At 33.9% G+C, this 12888-nt stretch overlaps 1 protein-coding gene across 4 annotated transcripts in view; it reads left to right on the forward strand.

The window, feature by feature from the left end:
* The window catches only part of LOC138064535 (transmembrane protein 161B), a 51686-nt gene that overhangs the window by 22583 nt on the left and 16215 nt on the right, over positions 1-12888 (forward strand). For 3 of the 4 annotated variants that reach the window (XM_068927527.1, XM_068927526.1, XM_068927525.1), the window contains exons 6-11: positions 2648-2799; positions 3359-3419; positions 5197-5337; positions 8812-8925; positions 10089-10263; positions 12532-12628. In XM_068927527.1, the coding sequence (XP_068783628.1) occupies positions 2648-2799; positions 3359-3419; positions 5197-5337; positions 8812-8925; positions 10089-10263; positions 12532-12628 (740 nt within the window). The remainder of the gene's footprint in view (positions 1-2647; positions 2800-3358; positions 3420-5196; positions 5338-8811; positions 8926-10088; positions 10264-12531; positions 12629-12888) is intronic. The other variant, XM_068927528.1, reaches the window with a different exon arrangement.

Below are 12888 nucleotides of genomic sequence, written 5' to 3' on the forward strand. Positions count from 1 at the left end.
TTTGCGTAACTTCAAGATTTGACTTTAATATCTTATTGTTTTGTGTTCATTATCCCTAACTGTGTAAGGATACTTGGTCTAAGAATGTATTATTTTTGGTGAAATATCTTAAGGTTACATTTTGAGAAAATTATTTAGAAGGATAGGAATTATCTTGCTCAGGTGTTTAAAAATCGTCTTAACGTTCTTCTAATGGTCAGTGCAGAGAAACGGACCTTATCAGAACACAGCCTCTATGACCTAGAATGTGCCTGTTTTTAGGGTGAGGTAAGTACTCCTTTAGAGAGGCCTGTTCTTTCTGTTAACTATACAGGGAGCTTAAGCTGATTACTGTGAAGTTAAGAGTCAGGTTAGATGCTGTAGTTAGGCCTCTCTAATGTGCATACTTGAATACTTCTCTGCATATAGATGAAATACAGCAATGCATATATTAAATATGTGCTGCTTAATGAAGTGCAGTATGGCATAATCATATGCTTTCATGAGAGATTAACTGATGACAGTTGAAATCTTTTATTGAATAGATTCCCTAAAACGGATTTCCACATAGTCCAAATCCTAAAATACACTTCCAGTATTTAAAAAAAGTACAAATAGAAATTACTTTGTTACGGTGTAGTGGAAAAATGTGTACAGTTTACACTTAATCTTTTTTTTTTCCTCTCTTTTTTTTTGGTTTTTCAAAGCAGGTAATGTCTGGAGTGATCTCCAACTACTTTATTTAACTATGAACTTGATATCGCTTGCCATTTGAAAAGAATCAATTATAATGGGCTACAGCTTTTATTAATAAGAGTTGACAGTATATTATGAAAAATTTATATTAATCTACTATATAGTTTTGGTGCTAATTATGTTTAGAAATGCATTAAAAATGAGAATATTCAATGAACGTATTTTAAACAGCTTGATAGCAGAGCAGGCAACCTCTTAGATGTTCATATTTGTGGCAGTGGGGTTGCATGAAAGGACTTAGATATCATACCAGAGTATATGGTCTCCTTTTTTCAAAATGGGAAAGGGATAGATTGTATTTGCTAGATAATACTAAATATGCTGTTAGTTGACTGATTAGTTTTAATAGTTGAAAAACCTGGAACACATGCACATGAAAGTAGAGAAACACAAGTTTCATCTTTTCATGCATTTTCTGCTTAGGAAATAGTCACGTAATAATCTTAAGCATCAGTTCCATGCCACTGTTCACTGTTTATTTATAAGGCAGGTCTACAGTCCCTGTGAGGAGAAGTTTTTGTATTTAACAAGTTTTATCCTATCATTGATACAGTGTCTATTAGGCATCCTGTTCTCTGTACACCTGGTATCTCCTGCCCTGCCTCCCCAAACACAGCACAAGCTTACTCTATCTGTTGTTTGAATATTTGCAAGTGTCTGAGAAAATCTTTCAGTGTTTCTAAAACAAAAAAAATATATTTTGTCTTTCCTGCTGTTTATTAAAAACAAAAGGTACAGTTTTTCTGTTCTTACATGGAGTTAAGGTTTTGCTGCTTCTAGTAATCATTGTGTTCTGAAGATTAAGAAAAGGAAATCTAACTGAAAGGATACAGATTTTATGTGATGACTCAGAAGCTTTAATCACTTAAGAAAGCTCAGCAGATGTTTGAGAGAAAAGCTTTTGTGTAAAATACTGCTTGTGTGTGTTTTTTTTTCTTTTTGTTGCCCTTAGTTTACCAACAAACAAGCTGTCTATCCTCACCTTACCTCCGTAAAACGTCTAGCCTTTAGTAAAATGTCTAGCCTTTACTCGAGGAGGGAAGACAAAATTCGATGTCTGGATTTTTTTCAGTAAAAAGGTATTGGGATGTGTGTGATGAGGAACACCTTTCTACCCTTTTCTCCTGAAAGAAACAAAAAGCTAGTTTTATTATATACATGTATTTTGTGTGAGGATGGATGCGTGTGCCCAAACACACATCCGTGTGCAGTTAACTCAGCACGGAAGCAATGTTTTGACCCAGGTGACTTCAGCAACAAACCTGCAGTGAATTGAATGATGCTATATATTTGGGTTTGAACTCTGAATTTCTGTAGTGCAGAATCTTGAATGCATCTACTTGGGGTTGTCCCTTCTGGCAGAACATGTATAGCTCCGCTGTAGTTTTTTAAAAAAAAAAAAAAAAAAAAAGTGTGTATTCACTTCCCTGTGTTCACTGTTGCTATCTTCAGAAGTAATGTTTTGGGTTTTGGAATGACAATACATGGAATCTTGAGTTGTGTAGTTTAATGGAACATTCTTCATTTAGCTTTTGATACTTTATATTGAAGATACACTTGTTTTGGTTTAACTTCTGTAAATTACTATAATCATGACAGAACTGGTTTAATTTTCCCTGATTGATAGTGAATATTGTCGTGTTTGGCTATCAGTAAGCCTAAATCAAAACAAAAGTATATTCCAGAACAGTGTATTCCTAGCTACCTGTTATGTGACTGTGTGTCTGTGCTTATTAAACTTTCCCAATACTGTAAAGCATAATTAATCTCAAATTGGCCTAACATATTACTTTTTTAATTTTTGTGCTTCTTAGAAGAACAATCTTACTATAGATGACCAAAATCCAGTGTTATAATTCTTCAATATAGTTATTTTACAAACTCTATTTTCCTTGACCTTTTTCTTGTATAGTAAGATACTGTTTTCATTGACCACCCATTATTTCAAAGTAGAGGATGGAGGTGAAAGATCAGTGTGCGTCACCTTTGGCTTTTTCTTCTTTGTGAAAGCAATGGCAATCCTGATTGTAACAGAAAATTATCTAGAATTTGGACTGGAATCAGGTAATAACTTTCTTCAGTGTTTGCAATAGCCCTATTGATTATATGACCTGAACATTTAATTTTAAGCCTTTAAGTATTTTTTTGAGAATATCGGCATTAAAACTCTTCTGTGATACATTTTTAGGAAATCTTGTTTTGGAGTATGGATTCTGAAGGATATCCTGTATTTTTTCCCTGCTTTATTTTACGTAGTGTAGTCTTTGCCTAGATTGCTTATTTTGTTAATTATATTTGCCTTCCAGTTTTATTTTTAACCCATTTTACTTTGCGTAGTAAAGTGAAGCTCCTCTACAGAAAAAAATTACTTATGTTCTTAAATTAATGTAAATTTTATTCACGTTCATGAAATGTACAAATATCAAAGAGATGTTTTCAAAGACTGCTCATGTTAATAACCAAGTTTTATTGCATTGTGGCATGCTAATTAGCACATGAAAGAGCTATGGCAGACATACGAAAATTTGTTTTAAAGATGTTCTGTTACCTAGCATTTTATTTCAAAAAAGAGGTTCTGTGTTTCTACTGTGATAAAATACATATAATATATGTGTCTCTGCAGGATTCTCAAATTTTTCGGAAAGCGCTATGCAGTTTCTTGAAAAGCAGGGTCTGGAATCCCAGTAAGTTTCTGGAAATACATTGGTCTTCATTATGTTGCATTAATAACTGAACCACTTGCATTTTCTTAGCAAGCATTTGTGTTGCATACATTGTTTTTGTATATGCTTGTACTCCTGTATTAATGTGAAGGTGTGGATTAATGAAAGTCATCCATCAGTATTTGCAAATAACTTAAGTTCCATATGTGTTTTCTCTTTTTAATTCTGATACAATTTCTATCCTAACAGTTTGGTTGCAGGCCATGAAGTTTAGTTCAAAATTATGAACCTCTTGCTCATTGTAATTCTTAAACAGTTCCTTCTTCTTTGAAAAGATTGCTTAAATCAGGATATACTTTTTTTTTTTTCTCCCCGGTTTCTGTGGTATACAAAAGCATGAGAGGGCAAAAGCCTGTGATAAAATTCAAATTAGGCGTAAATTTTGACTTTCAGTCATATTTTCAGGTTGTAATAGTATTTTCCTCTTAAGCAAATACATCTGCTTGCTACAATACATCCAAGTTTTGCAGAGACTGACGAAGGAGTGCTCCATAGCTTGCAGTGTTACTTCTATATGCAATCACTCTTATAGACAGCTTTTGTCTGTTGTGAAACTGACGTCGTTACAGGTTTTGCCTTACACACGTGCTCTAAAATGCTTGTATGGGGTATGCCATCACTGCAGGCATACAATTTTAAATTTCTTTTTTGGAAGTTCTCAAGTATTATGTAAGAATTATGATTTTTTTTTTTTTAACTTGTGAGGAACAGAGTATATATTCAAATATATATACTTAGAATAGTCTGTCATTTATAGATGTGGATATTTAATCTAGTGAGAAAGAAGCCCTTCAACTGAATCCCATGTGTTTCTTAACCTTTCTTTGCTCTGTTTTTTCCTAAACTACTCAGAATTTACTAACTTACGTACTAATTTTCCTGTTAGTATCCGTTTTCTTTCTCTTAAACTTTTGCAGTGCTGTGGCTGTTTATAGCAGTGATTGAGTTCATAATGTCGTCTCTTGTTAGTTTGAATGACATAGGTTAAGAAAGAATCTGAAACTCGTGTGGGTCGCTAGACTTCGTTTTGCTCCTCTTTGATCTGTTTCTTTGTTGCTTTTGTCTTTTGTATAATTATGGTTATTAATACAGTAATTCAGTTGATCCTGATTTTTTTTTTTTTTTTTTTTCCCCCTTCCCAATTCTATTAGGTACTGGGTAGATAGTTCATTAAAACGACCAGTATTAGTTGCTTGGAAGAGACATGTTAATTAGCCACATCTATGTTATCGATAAATCTATGGATAACTGGATTAATAACAGTTTGATAGAGCTGTTTGATGGGTAAATGTTGAATGCAAGAAGTAAAAAATCCATTTTTATCTTTGAACAGTTAAGATTTGCCATGTATCTGTTCTTCTATTAAAAGTATCATAACTAAATTCATTCTACCAGCTGGTTTTATTAAATAACTCATTGTCAATTACAATATTAAATTTTTCATTTTTTGCTCTACTAACAAATTTAACATTTTGTGGGAATTAGTTTAGATTTTTGTCTTCCTACACTGAAGAGCTTTCTGTTCTTTTTAATAAATAAATAGGTGACTTGCTTGTTTTTTATTTAAATTTCCTGAAATGGTTATAATAATGCTGGTGTTCTAGAGTAAAACCATAGAATACTGTTTGCTTTTTGATTAAATGTTAGATGATGATAAAGTTGAAAGTAGTCTCTGATTTGCCCACCCCAACTGCCCCCCTCCCCTCAGAAAATGCTTATTTCCTTTCTTTTCTTTTAGGGGTCCTGTGTCTAAACTAACCTTCAAATTGTTCCTGGCTGTTCTGTGTTCACTTATTGGTGCTTTTTTGACATTCCCTGGCTTGCGACTGGCTCAAATGCATCTGGATGCTCTGAATTTAGCAACAGAAAAAATAACACAGTAAGAGAAAATATATACACATAGGTATATGCTACCCAGTCTTAAACTTCTGTTTAATGTCTGAAAATAAACAAAGCAAACTATTCCAGTAAGAAGGTAGTGACTAAGACTTGTGTTGCTGCCTGCTTTTCATATATCCAGCAAACTTGCCACCTGCCTCTTTCTGCTCAACCTGCCCTCTGCCAGTCTATTACGTTCATTGTCTCTCTTAACTAGAGTACCGGTTAAAGGAACATTCCTTTCCTTTCCTCCAACATGACCGTTTCTGCTACAGTATGAGTGTTTCTGCTTCCTTTTTCCCATTATATCTTTTTGGAAATTCAAATAGCTGTGTGGAAGAGGAGATGCAGCCACAACTTTTTTTTCTGTTGTTCTTCTAGATGAGCATCTTGCCGTTGTTCATGAGTTTAGAGTAAGATCCAAAGAAAAAACTGAAAGGGAGAAATAGCTTCAGAAAGGCAGTAAACTGGAAACGCGTTTAAAGGGAATCTAAAACTCAGTAAAAACTTTTGTTAATAAATGTTGAAATTAGAGTAGCATATAGAAGGGAGTTCAACTGTTAAAACTTCTGTCTTTAAAATGAAAGGCAAATTAAAGTTGTCCTTTTCAGTATTTCTGTATATCTTGCATTATTATGACCCAGAATGTATAATAAGGGTCAGAAGTTTACACCAGCTTAAAGGAACATTTTTGTTCTCAGCTGTTCTTGAGGTTGGAAACAAAATGTTTTCTTATATGTAACTCTTTCTCTTCAGCATTTTCTGATTGAGGGAACAGCTCCAAATGTCGTTCATAGATCCCAACCTCTAAATGTTTAGTACGTGTAAATGACAGATTCTGCAGCATAGGCCATTGTGATCATTTAGTGTAGTCACTTCCATAAGAAACCCATTAGACTTTCTGATGTGAATTTTTGTTTCATGTCCAATTATTTCTACTCAGACTGACGCGTGTATGTGTACAAATATACGCGTGTAATTCCCACTCACCCCCAAACACCCAGTTTAAAAATTAATCTATGTTCAGAATTGATCCTTCACTCATGGTAGAATGTTAATTAATTACTCTGTATTAGAATTGCATTGTAGTTGAATGCATCCAGTTACTGCTGCAAGCTGTTGGCTTTTGTTATATCTGCTCTTAAGTTTCTATCTATCTGTAGAATGTGATCAAGTCACCTCTTTAGTCTTTTCTTCTTTCAGCTAAATAAATTAAACTCCTGAGCTTTTCATTTTTAATGATTTTATGATTTTCAATATTTTGAAAGTTCTTGCGCCTTTTCTGTAACTATCCTTGAATTTTCCAACATCTTTTTTGATCATTGGATCCTAGATAGAAATATAAACTGTCTAAAAAAAGACCTGATTAATCAAGAACTAAGAGTAATTAATATCCACTAGTCTGCGTTTATGAACAAAATAAATCTTATCCAACTTAATGTTTAGGGAAAATTGGAGCTTGTTATTAAAGATAATATTGTGCAGCACCAAGCAAGTTTTTTTGAAAGTCTACCAATACTTCGCCTGTTCGAATGGAACAATATAAAAATGACATTAAATGGATTAAAACTTGGTTAGATATCAATGTAATTAGGTAATGCAATTATAAACAAAGAATCATTGCTGAGCGATTGTTTCTAATGGGCTCTGAAGAGATCAGTATTTGCCCTAAGTGATGTGTTTTTATCAATGAGTAGATCATTATTGACTGTTTGCAGTAGTTTGACAGTGACTAAAGGGGAGTAGTAAATGAGGATGACATGTCACTGATACAAAGCTCTCTAGTTTGGGTGCAGGAAAACAATGCCTTTCCCTGCAGTCAAATACAAGGTCATACATTTGTAAAGAGTATAAGGCACAAGCTATAATTACAGAAAGGGAGACTTAAGTTATGGGAGCAATGACTAAAAAATTGGAGGTTAGGTAGATGATAAAATTCCACTTCAGTAATTTGGCCAAAATGATAACAGTGATCCTTACTTCTATAAACATGGAATAAGTTTTTGTGCACAGTAAAATAAAAATAACCTGGTGTCACTGTTAATTCCAGTAGCCTGTTTGATTTTTCTTTAGCAGCAGCTTTCTCCCCTGGATGTACTTTGGAGTTCTCTTAATCCATTCGTACCACTTCCCTACACATTCACTCTTTTTTTTTCTGAGCCTGCTTCAAGAGTCTTTCAGTCTTTCTCCCTCAAGTCAAATAAACAGCGAGTGATTCTTGCCACCCTTTGGCACATTCCAGTCCATTAGCCTGGCAGGAGGTCTTAAATAAAGTGGAAGCTCAGGTAAAATCCTTTCGCAAGTTATTGAAATGCTTTGGACTGTTCCTTGGTGCTGTGGTGTTCCCTAGCAACACTACGTAACTAGCAGTGCTTTTCTCTTCATATGAAACCAATGATTTAAACTGTGTGGTGACATCTTCTGAAACATGCAAACGTTTTAACGGGTTTAGGAAGCTTGATAGTTTGAATCAGTAAGGGCTTGTGTTTTTAGAATAATTTGATTACTTCATTATTTTCTCTATAGTGTAGAAGGAGTCTCGTTGGAGATGGAAATATAGACAAACTGAAACTGTTAGTGAGGAAGTGCTACTAGCGCAACACCAGATCTACAGCACTGAAGTCTTCAACTGTGTTTTCATTTCATTTGAGTAATGAAAAATGGCAGGGATTTGGGGTTCGGATGATAGGGGTTCAGATGAAGGATGTTAATTTCAAGAAAAACTACAGAAAACTATTTCCTTTTTTAAATGCTAACGTCTGTTTTGTACTCAGAGAGCTTCTTCTACATTAACTGTATAGTTTAATATATAGGGAGTTCAGCGTGTTTGAAATGGAGTAGATTTCTTTTTTTTTCCTCTCTCGCTCTTTTTTTTTTTTTTTGTCAGAGTATCTTCAAATGGATGCAAGTTACGTTTAGTCGAGGTTCCTACCTAAAAATCTGCATTAAACTGGAAAATCTGACCCGTGAGAAGTATTTCCCCTGGTCCATATACATAGTAGAAATTAATTTGATTATGTTTTTAATTAAGCCAAAAAACTTTCACTAATATAGCAGCATATATTTCACAATTATCCATTTGAGATACTGACCCTCTAGATTAAAATTTTAATGGCTACTGCGATTCTGTGTTATGCCATCATACGCAAATTTTCAACAAGTGACTCTAGTGTGGTATAATGCATGTAGTTCGTTTAGTTAGTTTGTTGGAATATCTAAAAACTTGATTTATTCCTAAGCGCGCTTTTTTTTAACCACAGCCAGTGTGACTTCATAGTATGTTATATTCCTGTTTTGTTGAGACTTAAGTCATACTTATAGAAATAGGAGAGTAATTTTCTTATTTACTTTTCCCTAGTATTTTAAAATTGGATGACTCCTTTTGAATCTGTACTACCAGTTTCAACAGAATGGTAATTTTCTGTGTTTAATAACACCTCGTTCCCTACCCTTTTTTTTTTTTCTCTTCTTTCAGAACGTTGCTACATATAAACTTCTTGGCACCTTTACTTATGGTTCTGCTGTGGGTAAAACCAATCACTAAGGACTACATTATGAACCCACCTTTGGGCAAAGAGAGCGTTCCTTTGTAAGGTTCCCTTTAAAAATTCTTTCTAGGGTATTTAGGATAAAACCATGAGTGTAAGTAGTATTCTGCAAAAGTTATGACAACGCGAAAGACTTAAAATTGTTGGTGTGACTAGTATCCATCTCGAAAGGTACTGTAAAGATGTTCCAGCTGACCTGTAAAGGGCCTCTGTAATTAAGGAAGAATAAGAATTAGTGACAGAGTATTCAACCTGATTAAGAAAGGTAAAGCAGTGGTTCCTGAAGAGCTGCTATCTTCTGGTGAACTCCTTGGTGGAGTTCTATGCAGTTCTTGCTAGGGGCAGAATGCTGCTTTACTGCCAGCATATAATACCTTACATCTTTCTTAGAGGTGTAAGGGAAAAGTCATTTCACTGAAGACAATTGAGATACATTGGTATGAGAACTGACCTAAGGGTCTTAGTACCATGAGATTTGTCTTAAGATCTATGTGTAGATGAAATGCATATGAAATTTGATAGCTAAAATATTTAAAAGCATGAAAGGGAAAGAATTTTCAGGAAGAATGGTAACTGAAATGAATATTGTATAAGTAGCATAGGTGGTTGTCACTGTCACTTTATTAATATAGATAATTCAATTCAAAATAGTAAGACTACTGCCTTGAAACTAATGTGATTGGTTGTCCCTTTTATTGCTTTCGGGGTTTAAAAGATGATTCTAAGATAACTCTCTGACCACTGAGCTATTATGTAAAACGTTGAAAACATACAATTTTTGTGTTTCCATTTTATTCTTCAGCTTTTCTTGAAATGAGAGTTGTGCTATAGCAATGTATGTAAGGTAGCTGAAGTATATGTTGAGTATCTACAAGTGTATCTCAAAACTTGAATTACTTGAAAGAGCTTGTTTTTTAGTGTTCTGTCTTCATTACTCCGAATTCAAATGTTTGGGAGTATTCTTGTTTGCATACAAATAGATACTAATTTGGATCTAATGCTAAAACAAGGCTACCAAGAGGTACCAATAAAGAGAGAGAGGAGGAAAAGTGAATATTACTTGCACATGAACTCATAACTGTGAATTGTATGTTAAGTATTTTTGACATTATGCTGTAAGATTTCTTTACAGATAATAGAAACAAATAACTCTCTAGTGGTAGGTGACCTTTGGAAAACAGCATTACCTTTCTTTTATCCACAGAATGTCAGAAGATACATTTGACACCATGCGATTGTGGATTATAATCCTGTTGTGTGCTTTACGGTTGGCTATGATGCGCAGTCATCTCCAGGCCTACCTGAATTTAGCACAGAAATGTGTGGATCAGATGAAAAAGGAAGCTGGCAGAATAAGTACAGTTGATTTACAGAAAATGGTAAGTATAATGGCATTAAGGTTATATGCATTTGCAGTGCTCAGTCTGTGCAATTTTTTAAAATAGGAAAACATAAAACAGCTGGTTTGTTGTGTCTTTGTGGCAGCAGAACTGAAATCTGAGTGAAGCTTCCTAAACTATATTCCTTATAAAAATGGCACTGTTACTGAGAAATTCCGGAAACCAAAATATGCAGAGATGTATCATTTGTATTATACAGATGCTTTGTCTTAAGTTGTTCATTCCTTGCTGTTCTAAGAGATCCCTTCATGAAATATTCTTTACAAATATTTTGGCCTTGTGCTTATCTTGATGATTGTTTCTGTTAAGCATAAATAGAACCTGGTGAGTGTGTAGGGGTTTAGTGGTGATTTGTAGTTATAGCATGGAAAAAGTCAGGTTTCGATGGAATGACAAAATACTGTTTACCTAATCCTAGCTGTGATTTTTTAAATTGGGGCAAAGTTTAAGATAGGATGGTTGCATTTTGGGATAAAATGCGGCATATCTAGTTCTGTAAGACTGCTCTCAAATGCACTAGACTAGATACAAAACTGTCTGCCCATCTTGTTACTGAGGCAAGTAGTAAAAAGTAAAGATTTCTTGGAGTTGTGTTTTTTGTTGCTTTCTTTTTTTTTTTTTTTTAATCAACAAACTGAGTAGGTAGAATTTTTTAAGCTTGCCATAAAATAATAATAAAGTGCTGTTTGTGTGTTGCCTGCAGAATAAACTTACATTTCTAGTCTCTCATGATAATGGTATCTGATAATCTTTAATCTGGCTGAGTCAGGGTATGTTCCTGAAGAAATATTGAAGTATGTCATAGGACAAAGCTGCTTCTCTGTTTTTAGGTTGTCCCTACTCTTTGTAATCTTGTCTTTGTCTCCGCAAATATCTTAAGGTTATAAATGAACTGTGCAGTAGTTATTGCAAAAATTTAGTTACAAACAAGGTGACTAGCGCTGGGCTTCAAAAAAAAAAAAAAAAAAAAAAAAAAAAGGTTAGGAAATACAGCTAGCAACAACTGCCTATGACAGAAGTGTTGTAATTGTTGTGAATGCATAGTTTAGTTTGGGGAGATTTCATGTTATCTATAAAACAGGAATGTCTTCTCTATGTGGAGCTTCCTAAATCTGTTTAATCAGTAAGAAGCCCAATGCCACAAAATAAAGCCCTATCTTGTTCTACTGGCCCGTGTCCCCTTTCTTTTCTTCTGGCGCTTTTGCCAGTGAAGTCCTTCCCATCTGTCTTACTCTGCTGGTCGTTACTTTCCTATTTGCTCTCGTAAAATAATTTATGGCATATGATAAAAATATTTTTGTTTCATGCTTTTTCTTCTGTCAATGTTTTACTGCTTTTTTTTTCTCATGTTAGTTTTTGATGCTTGCTCGTCTCAAAGCCCTTTGAGGTTTTAAAGCTATTTCCAAAAATGTCATGTCTGCCTTCATCTTTTTTGCCACCCTGTATTCTGTTCTTTTCCAAAATCCAGTTAACTTTATTTCATTGCTTGCTTGCTATTGATTTTATGACTTTTTTCCTTCTTTATTTGATCTAGTCTTTTAGGTCAACAGCTTATATAATATATGTAATGTAGCAGTCTTGAGAAAGATGGAACAGATTGGGAACAGGAGGAGGGATAAATCTGAGTGAATTTCAATGAACCATAATGTATATCTGAAATAAAGACCATTTAAATGCTTTGTTATTGATCAACTACTAATGAAAAGTCCTTTTGTCTTTATTTTTAAAGTATTTCACATTTGGAAATCTTGCGAAAAACCTCACTTTGAAAAGGGATTGGAATATTAACCAAAATTTGATTTACTTCTGATGAGGCTTTGGACTGCGACTACGACTTCATTTTTGAAATGGGATTTAGTTTGTGGCTCATTTGGGACTCTAAAAATTAACCATATATTTGGCTTTGAGGTGGCTTAGCAAAATTCTAGTGTATTGAAATATGAAGCTTTGCATGATAATTTTCAATTAGCATAAGAAAAATTAATCTTGTTTAGCAGAACTGATATTTGCAATTATTTTCTTTCAGTATTTCCTCTTAGGATTTTGTGTCCTGCAACTAGAATTCATTTTAGGGATAAGTTCTTTATTAGGCCTTTTGAATATATATATATGTGTGTGTGTATATATGTATAAAATTTTTTGCATAGGAATATTTTTTTAATAATTACTTGTTTTTTCCTAAACACATGCATAAAGGTTTGCTTTGATTGCCCAGACCCGATGAGTTACTCTTTTCTGTTTTTCCAGGTGGCTCGAGTTTTCTATTATCTTTGTGTTATTGCACTGCAATATGTTGCACCATTGGTAATGCTCCTTCACACAACTCTACTATTGAAAACACTAGGTAGGCAAAATTTGATGAACAAAAATGTGTTTTGGGCTTTCATATCTTCACTCTACTAAAGAGAATTAGAAGGTATGGGTACTCGTAACAGAGAAATACTTTTGTTTCCTGCCATTTAAAGCTAACTGATAAACAGCTTTTAAGCTGTGGTTATCTATTGCTATTGCTGTTTTTAACATCTTTCAACGATATGCTAATTTGATATATTTCTGATAAGTTTTTTTAATACAAATTAAGCTGTTTACCTTCATTGAAATATT

The sequence above is a fragment of the Struthio camelus genome, chromosome Z (genome assembly GCF_040807025.1).
Source record: "Struthio camelus isolate bStrCam1 chromosome Z, bStrCam1.hap1, whole genome shotgun sequence".
In the NCBI taxonomy this organism is placed as follows: domain Eukaryota; kingdom Metazoa; phylum Chordata; class Aves; order Struthioniformes; family Struthionidae; genus Struthio; species Struthio camelus.